This window comes from Coregonus clupeaformis, chromosome 33 (assembly GCF_020615455.1).
Source record: "Coregonus clupeaformis isolate EN_2021a chromosome 33, ASM2061545v1, whole genome shotgun sequence".
Classification (NCBI taxonomy): Eukaryota; Metazoa; Chordata; class Actinopteri; order Salmoniformes; family Salmonidae; genus Coregonus; species Coregonus clupeaformis.
This window is the reverse complement of record NC_059224.1, coordinates 42,812,256-42,825,762: the sequence shown is the minus strand read 5'-3', so window position 1 is coordinate 42,825,762 and position 13,507 is coordinate 42,812,256. Positions and strand designations below refer to the sequence as shown.

At 40.5% G+C, this 13,507-nt stretch overlaps 1 protein-coding gene across 3 annotated transcripts in view; it reads right to left on the bottom strand.

Moving 5' to 3' along the window:
* LOC121549336 (protein lin-28 homolog A-like) overlaps positions 1–7,714 on the bottom strand; it is a 43,358-nt gene extending 35,644 nt beyond the window's left edge. For 2 of the 3 annotated variants that reach the window (XM_041861194.1, XM_041861195.1), the window contains exons 1-2: positions 7,287–7,714; positions 6,557–6,753 (exon numbers count right to left, since the gene is read on the bottom strand). In XM_041861194.1, coding sequence (XP_041717128.1) covers positions 6,557–6,753; positions 7,287–7,584 — 495 coding nt within the window. In that variant the 5' untranslated portion in view covers positions 7,585–7,714. The remainder of the gene's footprint in view (positions 1–6,556; positions 6,754–7,286) is intronic. The other variant, XM_041861196.1, reaches the window with a different exon arrangement.
* Positions 7,715–13,507: the final 5,793 nt, after the last annotated feature.

Below are 13,507 nucleotides of genomic sequence, written 5' to 3'. Positions count from 1 at the left end.
GGCTACGCCAAACACACACACATGCATGCATACACACAGAACCAAAAATCTCCAAGTGCTCAGATATTATTACGGAGTGGACCTGGTGGCAAGAACAGAAAAAAGCAACTGAAAAAGACATGCACTCGTGCAAACACACACACACACTCTGAGGTTTCTGATGGAGGGATAAGGCCAGTGCAGCAGCACACAATGTTTAACGTTTTCAGACTTGATCACTAGCAGAGGGAGAACAGCAAATCCAGCCCCTTCCATTTTTCATCTTTAAAGAAATTCCTCCAACAAACAAAAAAATGCCTGAGGATGGGGCAAACCCCACATCCACCCCGAAGCGAAAAGACACACCACACACCAGGTTCAGCTAAACAAGCATGAAAATGTGAGGTGCTCAAGCAACACACACACAGAATAGGCCTACATTAAATCTCCAAAAGAGGAAATGCATGAATGTAATTCATCATAAATCATCACTAGTGAAATAAACAAACAAACATGATAAAAAGGTGTCATAGTGCGGGTGCGCCGCTGGCACAAGGTAGTAGTAGTGGTCATAAACACTTGGTGACCAGTGTTCCTACACAGAAGCAAAACAAACACACACATAAATGCTTGCAGATGGCTGTGTAGGAGTGTGCAGTTCCCTGATAAAGTATTAGCTGATGGAGCAGCATGCACACACACACAGACACACACACACACACACTGGAAGTGATCGGACGGGAACCCCCCTGATGTCTGGCCCCCTCAGGAAGATTTCTCTGGGGTGAAGATGGGACCCGCTCATTATTTCTTTCTCCCTCTCATTTTTTCTCTCTCCCTCTACATCCTCGGTCTCCTTCGCTCTACGTCTCCCTCTCTTTCTTCTTCTCTACCTCCCTCTCGCTCTTTCTCTATACCTCTCTCGCTCTCTCCCTTTTTGTCTCTTTCCTTATCTCAAGCTCTTTCTCTCTCATTCTTTTATCCCTCTAACTTCTCTTCTGTACCTTTATGTTTCTTATTCTCTACCTCTCTACCACCTCTCTCGCTTTTCTTCCTTTTCTACCTCTTATATCCTCCTCTCTTCCTCTCTCTCGCTCTCCTCCTCTGTCTTATCTCTCTCCCCCTCTCTCTCTACCACTCTCTCGCTCCTTCTCTCTCTCGCTCTCATTTACATTTACATTTACTTTTTAGCCATTTAGCAGACGCTCTTATCCAGAGCGACTTACAGTTAGTGAGTGCATACATTTTCATACTGGTCATACATGATGTGTAGATGATATATCTCTGTTACATACAGTCTGTCTGTCTGTCTGTCTACTGGTCTTTCAGTCTGTCTACCTGTCAGTCTGTCTACCGGTCAGTATGTCTACCTGTCTGTCAGTCTGTCTACCGGTCAGTCTGTCTACCTGTCAGTCTGTCTACCGGTCTGTCAGTCTGTCTACCGGTCTGTCAGTCTGTCTACCGGCGCTCCTTCTCTCTCTCTCTTCCTCCCTACCTCCCTCTTCTACTCTACTTCCCCATCACTCCTTTATTTCCTACCACTCTCCTGTTTTCTTTTTCCCCACCCCTCCGTCCCTCTCCCCGCTCTTCCTTCTCTTGCCCCCTACATTATTTTCTTCTCCAACCTGTCCTCTTTCCCTCTTCTGCATAACCCCTCCTCTCTCTCTCCCTCCCTCTCACTAACTTTCTTACATGCTGACCACACCGCCCTTGTCACGTGCTCGAGCTTTGCAAAATAAATGTACACATACATGTTATTCGATCATTGCACCCACACTGCTCGCGTGCGTCAACAAGCGTCTGCGTAGCCAGGCGCTAAAATAGAACTTGGTTCTATTTGTGACTCTTGACGCGCAGCAAGTCCCGCCTCGCCCATCTCCTCATTGGTTTTTAGTAGCATATACCCACGTGGGTGATTGAAAGATAAACTGAGGTCCACACTCCAGTCCAGTTGGTTGTGGTAATGCACCTTAAAGTTGGTTGCCAACCGCCATATAAAGTCCAAAGTAGAAGAAGGAAAGATTACTAGAAACGAACTCGGTTTACCCTTTTATCTGTGGATTTTTATTTTACCTTTATTTAACTAGGCAAGTCATTTAAGAACAAATTCTTATTTACAATGACGGCCAAACCCGGGCAACACTGGGCCAATTGTGCACCGCCCTATGGGACTCCCAATCACGGCTGGTTGTGATACAGCCTGGAATTGAACCAGGGGGTCTGTAGTAACGCCTCAAGCACTGAGATGCAGTGCCTTAGACCACTGCGCCACTCGGGAGCCCAAAATAAATACATTAATTGTCGGAGTAGAGGACATTGTGCATTTCAGGTAAAATAATAACCCAATGTTTATATCCCAGGACAAGTTAGCTAGCAACAGCACGCTAGATAGCTAAATTGCCATAAATGTTTAATGCTTTCGACATGTCCCCAAATTAATATGGTTGGCTCAGAGTTCATTTTGATATTTCAACCTGCGTGTCCTGATCTCGTCTAGTGTGGGTGGACAAAATCAACATGCACACACGGATGCACGCACGAGCGGTGTGGTCAGCATGTTACTCCTGTCCTCCCATTCACCTCTCTTCCACCATTCTCTCTTTCCCTGTTCTCTCTCTTCTTTCCTAACCTCCCTCTTTAATCTACCTCTCATTTTCTCTCTCTTTCTCCTCCCCCTCTCCTTATCTCAATAATCCCTGCATGCATAGTAAATTATCACACATTGTCACAAACTGGAGCCCAATCTGAATCTTGCACTAAAATGCTAATTTTTCCATGGGACAAAATGTGTCTTTATCCTTGGAGAAAATACTTACAAGTGGTACAATCATCCCAAGCAGCAAGCAACAGAAATCCCCCATAACAGGAAAGTAAGTGTGTGTGTGTGTCATCTCTCCAACCTTTGAGGCTACGTCATATAACTGATCTCAAATCAGGCATGTCTGCAACTGAAAAACAAACATACATGGCCCCCCAATCAACCCTACAACACGGTTACGTTCTAAACTCTAGATAGGTTTTTATGCATTTCAAATGAAAGAATTGTCCCATCAATAATATTTTCAGTAATATAGTTGTTTCGTACACTGACCACAGTGAGGTTCCGGATCTTGCACATCTGCGAGGCACCTTCAGGCACCTTCAGCTTGCATGAATGGCTTGCATGAAATTAGGCTTTATTAGTTGAGTGATGTTGTACATTGTGTTTTACTGGAATAGAAGTAAGCTACCGGAGACACAACTCATCTGGCTATACCTGCTAAACAAGGCTTATAATAGATTTTATTTTGATTGTTCAGGTTCACCATCAGCAATAGTTTTGGTAGTTTTGTTTTAAACAAATCAGTGTATATGGTTATTTTTAGATATACAGGGTAAAGTTGATCATTTCATAATGAGCAATCACTTTTGTGAGGCGCACTGCATGGCCGAAGCAAGAGAAGAAGAGAAGATCTCTTCGTAAAAACTTCCAAATGGTCAAAACCATTCGATTTTGAGATGGGGGTGAAATCCAAAGTAGTGCTATATATTCATTGGCTATGTCATAGCTAATTTGTAAAATATAAATATTGATACATTACTAGTCAAACACTTAATCTGCAAAAATGACAAGTTAATTAGTGGGTGATGGTGATTTCAGAACCAAAGTGGGGAGACAAAAAACTGGCTACATTGCCTAGTCTCCCTTATAGCTCAGCTCAGGTGCCTACATAGTACATACACATAATTTACACACACACACACACACACATCTCCACACAGACAGAAGTCAGCTCAGACCGATCCAGCTCAGAGAGGCCCAGCTCATGACCTCCATCAGAAGCAGATTTTAATTTAGAATGGAAAATGAATGTGTTTATGCAACAAATGTTAGTGCATCGAATAGTCTCGAACCTAATCATTTCAAACTAAAACGTATCGTTCCTGTGTCTAGTATCAGAGCCCATGTATCTAGATTTGTGTTGAATCATCTTGAAAGAGAAGATGCACATCTCTACTGAATTGACTATTTCATTGGTAGTTCGTGAGCAAATTGGGCATGATTTACATTTGAAAAACTACACTGAGTGATTAGCATCATTATCAACATTATTACCGTAGTTATTCCTACATTATGAATGTGCACATGTGTATTCCTCTAAAATTGTATCATGAACGTTTATAAGACTCCTAGAATTATATCTTATGAATGTGTGTATTCCTCTAAATTGAGATCATACACGTTTATAAGAAATTAATGGATTATTATCATTATCAGCGTTATAATGATTGCTATTACTTTGAGATCATGCAGATTTCTAACAAAAGACAATAGAATTCTGCAGGATTTAACATAATTATAAACATAATGATTGTTATTACTATCTTATGAAAATAAGTAGCCTATTCTTCTAAAATCATGAAAGTTTATAAGAAATGGCTCAATAGAATTATGAAGGGGTTAATCAACATTATAACAATTATTATTATTATTTTATGAATGTGTGTATTCCTCTACATTGAGATCATGAAAATGTTTAAGAAATGTCTTAATAGGAATCTGTACCATAGAGATACAAGAGCCTATAATGCATAGTCCTATTAATAGCCCAATGGTATTCTATTTAATTCTGTGCTCAGGCCCAGGCTAAGAAACTCAGACGCCAGACAATGTTTATTTGACTTCAGCAAGGCTCTCTCTCTAAGCAGACATCTTTGGCAGGGAGGAAGCTTGCAAGGCTAAAGTATGTACATCTCACACATCCACTAATGACTATGATTGATTAGGATTTTCGACCTATTCTGCTCATTTGGATTTCCTCTGCAAAGGAAAATATAGTACACTGCATGAACAACAGGGTGTATAATCTTCTCCTGTGCTGCAAGTTATGTTTATCAGTTGTTTCTTAACATAATTGTTTCTGCTAAAACACCACCAGAACAGGACACACGAACACACAGTACATTAAAATAAAATACTATATGCCGGCATGGCGCTATAATCATTTGAATATGATTAGGGGGCCAATATAAATAATTGATAATTGAACCAAGAACTTAACTAGTATACAAATACTGAAATACATCTTAAGACTTAGGAGTTAATTTTTCATAGCATATATTGCGTCCACGTGAAAAAGTTAGTGATGATGGGGAGGGAGGCTAATCCAGACTCATCGTGGAGAAGAAACGTCAGTTGGCCGGAGCAATGTGGATGGGTAGCCAGGCAAGGAGATCACAATGGTGTTTCAGCAGGTAGCCTAGCGGTTAAGAGTGTTGGGCCAGTAACCGAAAGATCGTTGGTCCGAGCCGACTAGGTGAACAATCTGTCGATGTGCCCTTGAGCAAGGCACTTAACCCTAATTGCTCCTGTAAGTCGCTCTGGATAAGAGCGTCTGCTAAATGACTCAAATGTAAATGGGAGTAGAAAACCCAACAAAAAGAAAACATGTTCACCCACATTCACCACGAGACCTCAACAGTAGCAGCTACAGCTGCAGCTTTAAGCAGCGCATTTCATCACTGTAAACTGCCTTGTTACTCACTCGTGTTTGACAGATGTTTTCAAGACTTCGGTTGGGGCGGTGCTAGGCGCTTACATCTTTGAACCAGAATGTTCTCTCCCAGTTCAATAAAATAACTTTCCGTGAGACCACAATAAAAGCACCTCCACCGCCAAACCGGGTGGGAAAATAAGATGGTGAAAATGACTACTCCTCATCACCTCTCGTTCCTCCTCTTGAGTCTTTAAAAACGACTTTATTGGACCGTAAAAAGGCTATTTAACGGCAACAGAATACGTTTAAAATATAGGTATGAATATGAACTCGAATGAAAATCTACACACCCAAACTATCCATGTTATAACTTTCAACGAAGCAATTGTACGAGCACTCAAATGACAGTGTTGTGCACTTACTGTCAACAAAAACAAACACATCGTTTCTAGACTGAGTATGATGTTTCTTTCTGTTCCATTCTATTTATTTATATTTCTAGTAGGCTAGTTACTCAAAGTCTTTTAGCACGTTTTCCGATTTGGTGGGCCATCAACCATAATCTCCCTGTCCATGATGAGGCACTAGAAAAACTACAAACTGTGTCATACTAGTGTTCTCCCTCCGCGCAGTTCAAGGGGAAGTGAGGGGGGGATCGTGTCACTTTAAGGAAACCCACAGCATGTTTTGTGTGCCATATACATCCTAGGGAAACGTCATGATGATACAAAGTAACACACTTGAACAAACTGTTACAATATCACCATCATTAAGTGACACAAATGTTGCAACCAACACTGGCCTAAGAAAGTGACACTATTTCGCAATAACACGTGATGTTATTGCCAAGCATGGACACAGGTTAATACAACGATGTTGTAGAATTAAAAGCCAGTCATTACTCTTTTAGAAACGATGGGCCCATGCTGTTTGACCTAGCCTACTGAAATATTGCTTCTCATTAACAAGGTGGAGTAGGCTATAACATAGTCTATGGGGTGGAAGATTGTGCCAATGAGGGAGATGCCCAATGCCCACAACCCAAGCCCATAGCAGCACAACATCAACGTGGAAGCTTGTTCTCGTTCGGGGGAACTTACTTGGTGGACAAATACGTCCAGAGGGAGATCTACGGGGCTCCCCTCGCTGCTGGTCATTGATATAAATCCGAACCCCATTCGAACATTGAACCACTTGCAGTGGCCTGCTCCCGACAGAGGCTGGGGCAGAATTCGCTCTTCCTGCTCCGCCGACTTGGCGGTTAAAGCAGTCGTGTCCTCACCTTTAACCGCCCCTCCTAAAAGGCAAATGAAAGTAGTTAGCTAAATACAGTATGTATTGACATTGAGGTGTAGAAGTGGCCTAGGTAGGCTATTTACCCTATAGCCGTGCGCGCGTATAGTAGGCCTAGTAGTTGCCTATACACAACTTTTATGGAGCCCCGTTGGTTGAAAAACTCCATAGCCTAAGCGATGGGGAATCCCCATCACTGGACGATGTGTGATGTTCATTTTTGCTCGAATTCTCCCTGCAAAACGATTTCCGAGATCACCTAAGCGTGAATTGGCGCATGGTAGAATCATTCGAACATAACGCAAAGCGGTGTAACATAGGCTACTTGTGGGGCTTCTACATAGCGCACAGCGATTTGCAATTGATCGGTTTGCCTTTGCAAATGGATGCTCACAGTTTTTTTTTTTTTTAACTTCTGGAGCATATTTGCGTGCATCTACCACGCTTAACCAGCATTGTATGAAACTCAAAGGGCAGGTGTAGGCTACACACATGGTTCCCCATGCAAACCCCTGTTGGGCAGAATACGCTCTTTACCGTTGACAAACAGCTCCAACAAGATCCCAAGGTATATTTTCACATGGAAATAATCGTGGGCGGTACATAACATATAGGATCTATACCAATAGTCCTTCGCAGATCCCCTCAATACCATCAGAAGAAAAAGTAAGCGCAAAAAAATAGAAAATAATTGCAGAATAACCTTCGGCCATGTTTCCCCGCGGACCCTCTCTTCCAAAGTCCCAATCGAAAAGCTTCCTCTGCGAAAACGGGTTATGATAGTCACCATTAATCTGACATCCTCTATTCCAGCGGTCACAAATTTAGCTCGCATGGTAGTGCGTGCTTTCCCTCTTGATATTTTATCATGTCTCTCTACTTCAATCCCTTCCACACTCACTCAACTTCGAGCGCTTGCACTCTCTCTCTCGTTCCTTTTCTCATCCGCTCGCTTGCTGGCTGTGCCTCTGCCCGTACTAGACACGTGACTTTGTCAATGACATGCTTTCTTGCTGCTAATTTCACTACGGGATAAAGGGAGGGGAGTGCAGCGAGGAAAGAGTGCAGCGAGGGAAACGGACTCGGAACCGATTAGAAGGTCCCAGTGGTCAGTCGTGTCCTCACAATAACACACTTTTATAAAAGGAAGGACTAGGCTACATGCCCGTTATATTGCTAAAAATGTAACAACTTCAGTCGAGAGGCGTGTGAAAGGCAGTAGGTAATCTACTTTGCAATGGTCAGCCTTGTTTTCAACTCCTCTATACAAATTCTAATAGCCAAATCAACCATTTCTAAAATGTAATATTTGAATAACATCAGCTAAATGCACTAAATTGGAAATATAAATTAACGCAAACAAACATCTGGTGCAGTAAATATTACACCTGTTGTTCTGCTTATTTTATAGGACTACATTATTTAATTTTTCCTACGTTTCTGAGCTCGATTCAGTGGGCTACATGTGGTAAAATAGGCCTAATCGTTTTGAGATTGGGAATTGAGGCGTTTATTTGGATTGATAGATTACGTTTGTTTGTTGGACATAAATTCATTACTGCATGTACTCAAATGTTCAATTCATTCGTTAAATATATCGCCAAATAATAACCTAAAGATTTTATTCATTAAGCTTTTGAGTAAATAGAATGTTCCATATGCATTTAACTTATGTAGGCCTACATTGAGTGCATGTTCACATGACCAGCCCCCTATTCCTCATTCTCTTGCATAAGCTATTATGCTCCAATGGGGGAAACCAGGACACAGTCCGGCAATATGGAATGAGAGTGAGTAGTACAACACAAACATGCAAACAAGTGAAGGAGGACTAGGTTTAGGCTATGACTTCAATTGCAAATCTATAATACAAAATGGAAGATACATTGAAAGTCACGTATAGGCCTATGATTTATTTGGTTAACTTTAAGTGGTATACATATGGTTATAAAGGCCTGATACACTGCAAAGATTTCCATTGATAAAATGGAGGAGTGGGTAGAATGTGTGATCCTTCAGAACTTAAAATTCAGAAAAAAATCAAACAATGGACAACATATGCACAGACATACCTCCAGGAGGTAGGGGTGCTGGATTATGGGCAAAGACAAAACCATCCACATCAAATTCAATATTTTTCTTAATCAAATAACATGGAAAACAATCACTTTTTGTGCAGTATTAATTTGCCATCCTTACATGTAAATATCCATTACTGTATTGTAGGCTCATCTAGGTTTGTACCTGTAGACTTTCCATCACCATGAAGAAAAACAATGCACATTGATGATGTGATGTGATGATTCCCATGTGGGTTCGATTCCCACGGGGGACCAGTACGAAAAAGTATCAAAACGTATGCACTCATTACTGTAAATTGCTCTGGATATGAGCGTCTACTAAAACGGAAAAGGAATGACTAGACCAGTTCAGATTTCACATAGAAATAAGTTGCATTTGCAAAGTATTTAAAGAAACTGGAAAACATATATCAAACAAGTATTTGTATATTCCACAAGTATTATCAGATTAACTGTTTTGTACAGATAATTATCAGACTCAATTTACAAATGCTGGTAAACACTCAAATACATGTCGTTTTTGTTTTTTTTATCACAAAAGGGGTGCACTGGGCCTTTACGAGTCCTGTATTAGCTGACCAATATAGACCTCTTCAGCAAGTGCAAATAAATTCTGCAAAAAATCGCAGGGACCCAACTACTTCCCGCGGCTATTCGCATAGACACCGGACAGTAGGGTATGCCTACGAGAATATGGTTGGAAACATGAGTCTGATGTTTCTCAAGCGGACTCTATCAATTGATCAGCTCTTTGTCAATATTCAGTCGCAAAACTGTCAAAGTGGGAAAACGCGTTGGGAAGGAATTAATCAACAACAACCCATCCCCCCACCCAGCAGCAAAGCAACCCCAAAGAGCCCACCCTCCGGAATTCATGAGTTTAACCCATACCCCCAACAAAGGCCAGCCCAGCCCAACCCCCGCGCAAATTCTCTTTTTGAAGATGCGGTGAGGAGGCCTCCACAGTGGCCACAGAAATTATGGTTTGGGTCACAGGGCCGGCCACCGGTGTCAGATGTTATCGACTCACTCATATCCTGAGAAGGGGTTTTCTGACCAAACAGAGCTATGTTAGGAGCTTTTCCAATGAGACTTACCCCAACACCAGTGGGCGGCCAGTGTTTTATATTAATGTAAGCTCTAGTGTTATTGTGTTTCCATCAGGAGTGTGACACTAAAGACTTGTGGCGATCAGAATCAACAACATCTGCATCATTCAAGACTGTTGATTTGCGAAGTGGTGAAGTTCACAGTTGGCCATTGTTATGTAAATGAAAGCTGAAAAGTACCCATGGCCTTGCAATGGTTCCAAGTTAGAGGAAGGAGGTCATGGCACCGTGAGACACGGGTGCGGGCCCGTGTAGATGTAAACAGAAAAGTCTGAGCCTTTTGGGTGAAACACTGGGGTAAATCCTCAATGGAAATGCGTCAGTAATCACCCACAAGCGTAGGCTAATAGGACTACTCGGAATGAATTTTAGGCTATCATTTGAAGGCAACAATAACAACATTCTGATTCTGTATGTTTCACATTCCCTGCTAAGGCCAAAATTATAAAAGTTATGATGCTGTATAAAAAAGTCGAAATGTAATCTGTAGAATATGTGTAAATGATTTTGTCTATATTCTGTATGTATATTCTTATTGTTGTCAGCACCATTTCACCAGGTCAAATTCCTAGTAGGCTACATTTAAATGTTATTAGCGAATAAAGTTGATTCTGATTCTAACCTCTTAATAAAGACTTATGAACATAAACACATGCAGTGATTAATAAGAGAGTAAACTAATTAAGTCAACTGGAAAATAAGAACGTAACCTCAATAATTGATTAGCCTAAGACCAAACCAACTGATCAAACATGATCAGATCCTCATAATACACCTTAATGCCACTTTCACGGACATAAACATTCCCAAATCGAGATTCCAGAGCTTTTTCAATATCAACATACCAACCACAGATTTGGTGGACTCCTTCACCCTAGCCAACCCCGCCCAACCCCCACACCTCACCAACCAAGCTCCCGAAAGGAAGTTTGCCTCCTCTCTACCCTGCATTTCTGTCAATAGAGTTCAAAGTACTCATTCAGTTCGTCTCTTATTTTCTCCTTTCTTTTAGTGTGGGGAGTTTATGTCGACGTTTTAACTCATGCATTCCAGCAAGCAACCCCTCACTTTTTTATATCCACTGCTAGGAAAGACTAAACATTGTTGGCATAGCCATGGGTCAGGCCAGGCCATGCTGTTGGAAAGGAAATGTGTGTTGGGGAGTCTAACAGCATTTTACAAGCAAAAAGGTAAATGTTTTTTGTTTATTTATTCATTTAATGTGTTTTGGACAAACCAGCTAATAATGAGTTTATTTCAATCACGGTGTACTTTACTTTTGTCTACTAGGGAAACATTGAAATCAATTGTATGCACATTTTTACTTGATTTCGTGTAAGAAAATTACTTCGTTATTTACTTCGTTAAGAGACATTTATAATAAACGAAAATTTAAAGTATAAGGATTGTAAAATGCCCATAGTTGGACATGTGGATGTCTTTGTTTGAGCATACCAACAAAGCAACCCTGGCTATCTAGATGAAATAAAATGGTTTTAAAAGCACGTTTCGATCTAATAATAGTTATTTATTTGAAATGCAATCAAATGTGGCCTAACTATTTCCTGTAATGGGGTTTAAGACTATAATTTAAACAAATTATCTTTGAATAAATTATTAAATTGTAGGCATCAACAATTCAAATCCACGTAGGCCTACATAATAAACAAATCGGGATACTTATGCAAAGGATTTAAAAGATAAACATGGCTAACGCCCAAAATATTTTCAAAAGATATCGGAAAAACCCTCATTGACAAATCCTTTCCAGAAAGTGGTGTGAACTAGAACAATAATTTTTCCGTTGATCTGATTTGTTGATTTAATGTTTTTCATTAAACGACATATGCTGCTATGTGGTTTTAGAAATATAAAACATTTGAATACAAAATGAGAACACAAAGTCTACAAATATCTGAATGACACATCAGTGACGTCAGAGGGTAGCATGTGTGAGATGCGCCTTCTCTGCCCCGGCAATAAAGACGCAAATTGCTCACAAAGCCAAGCAATACACCAACAACCGGCATAGGACAACTAAGAATAGCGCCTTGTTTCTTCACGAATTCTCGTCATTTTAGTGGGAAAATGTAAGTCATTAAGATGTTTTTTCTATGGTCGCGTTTGTTTAGAAATAGGCTAAATTGTGTTGTCTTGTTTCATTTTAATATTTGTTCATTCATTCGGGAACCTAACAAATAAGCCGAATGAATGCTAAGGTTTTTAAACTGGGTTGAGCCGGAACATAGTTTGATTTTAAAATATAGGCCTAATACATAGACTATTTGATATAGGCCTACCCAATAATGCATCCTGTTTTCTAGTTCACTTAAACAAGAAGTAAAATGTGAAGTAGCCTATAGGCGAACTTATTGCGATAGAGGACAATGGAATGCCATTTCCAAATGGTGACAATATCGACAGCATTGAGAGTCTGATAATTGGCTATACCCAACTGTTGCAATCCTTCCTTATGCTGCGGATACATCTAGCCAAGCATTGTTCTACAAATGTATAGCCCGAAAGATCCTTCACTAACCTATGAGCGACGGTAGAGCCATTGTCATCCTCGTCCTTCTCTGTTCTCAGACCTGCTGCTGTGGGTGGAGATAACCAACAAATTAATCCGTCGTTATGATCGAATGTCGTGTCTACTTGATTGTATTGTAGTGTGAACTAATACAACTGTCAAAGTCACACGCGCACTGCAGATACAGCCGAAAATAAATGGACTGAGTTCAAGCACGCAAGTCGACTACCATTACCGGCATATTTACAAAGTCATTCTGTTTATCAGGCAGTTGGTGGTAGATTATTCACCGGGCGGATATAAGCAGATTTTCCACCGCTGAATATTTTATAATGACACTGTAACATAAGCGGACCTGTGTGCGGGACAAGCCATAGGTTTGTCAGGATTTGTCACCGAGGAAAGACGGATTATTGACAGACAGTGTAAGAGTGATCTATATTCTTACAAATATTTTCTAGTGAGCCTAATACATTTATAATTAGCCTTGTGTTTTCTATTCTTATACACTACCTCATATTTATGAGGACGAAAGAAAAACAGTAGCCTAATTCATTTGGATTTCTCAAAACATAGGCTATATGCTACTGTGGTTGTTTTTAGATAACAAATAGACTTCTACTCTTTTGTCATGAAAAAAGAGAGGGTCGCGTAGAGCTTGGAATGGAGGGACATGCAAAACGGTTTACGCAAATTGACACCCATTTAATTTAATTCATTTACATTTTCTTTATTGTTTGTTATAATCAGTAATCATAAGTAGGTTATAGCCTATATTGCTCAATTATAATATGGCCCTAACTTAGAAAACACTCACTCAACAACCCTACCCAGGAGACTTGAGGGTTACGCCCACCCATCCGCCCAAAGCATTTGTCAAAGCACAAGATGTGAGGACCTTTATATCACCATTCATGTATGAATTTGCTTGAAAGATGTAAGAAGCATCTATGTAGTACTTATGGAGGCTTTATGAATGCTCCAGTCATTTAAAACAAGTTTGTTTAAAGGTAGACGTTGCATGCACAAAGTAAACAT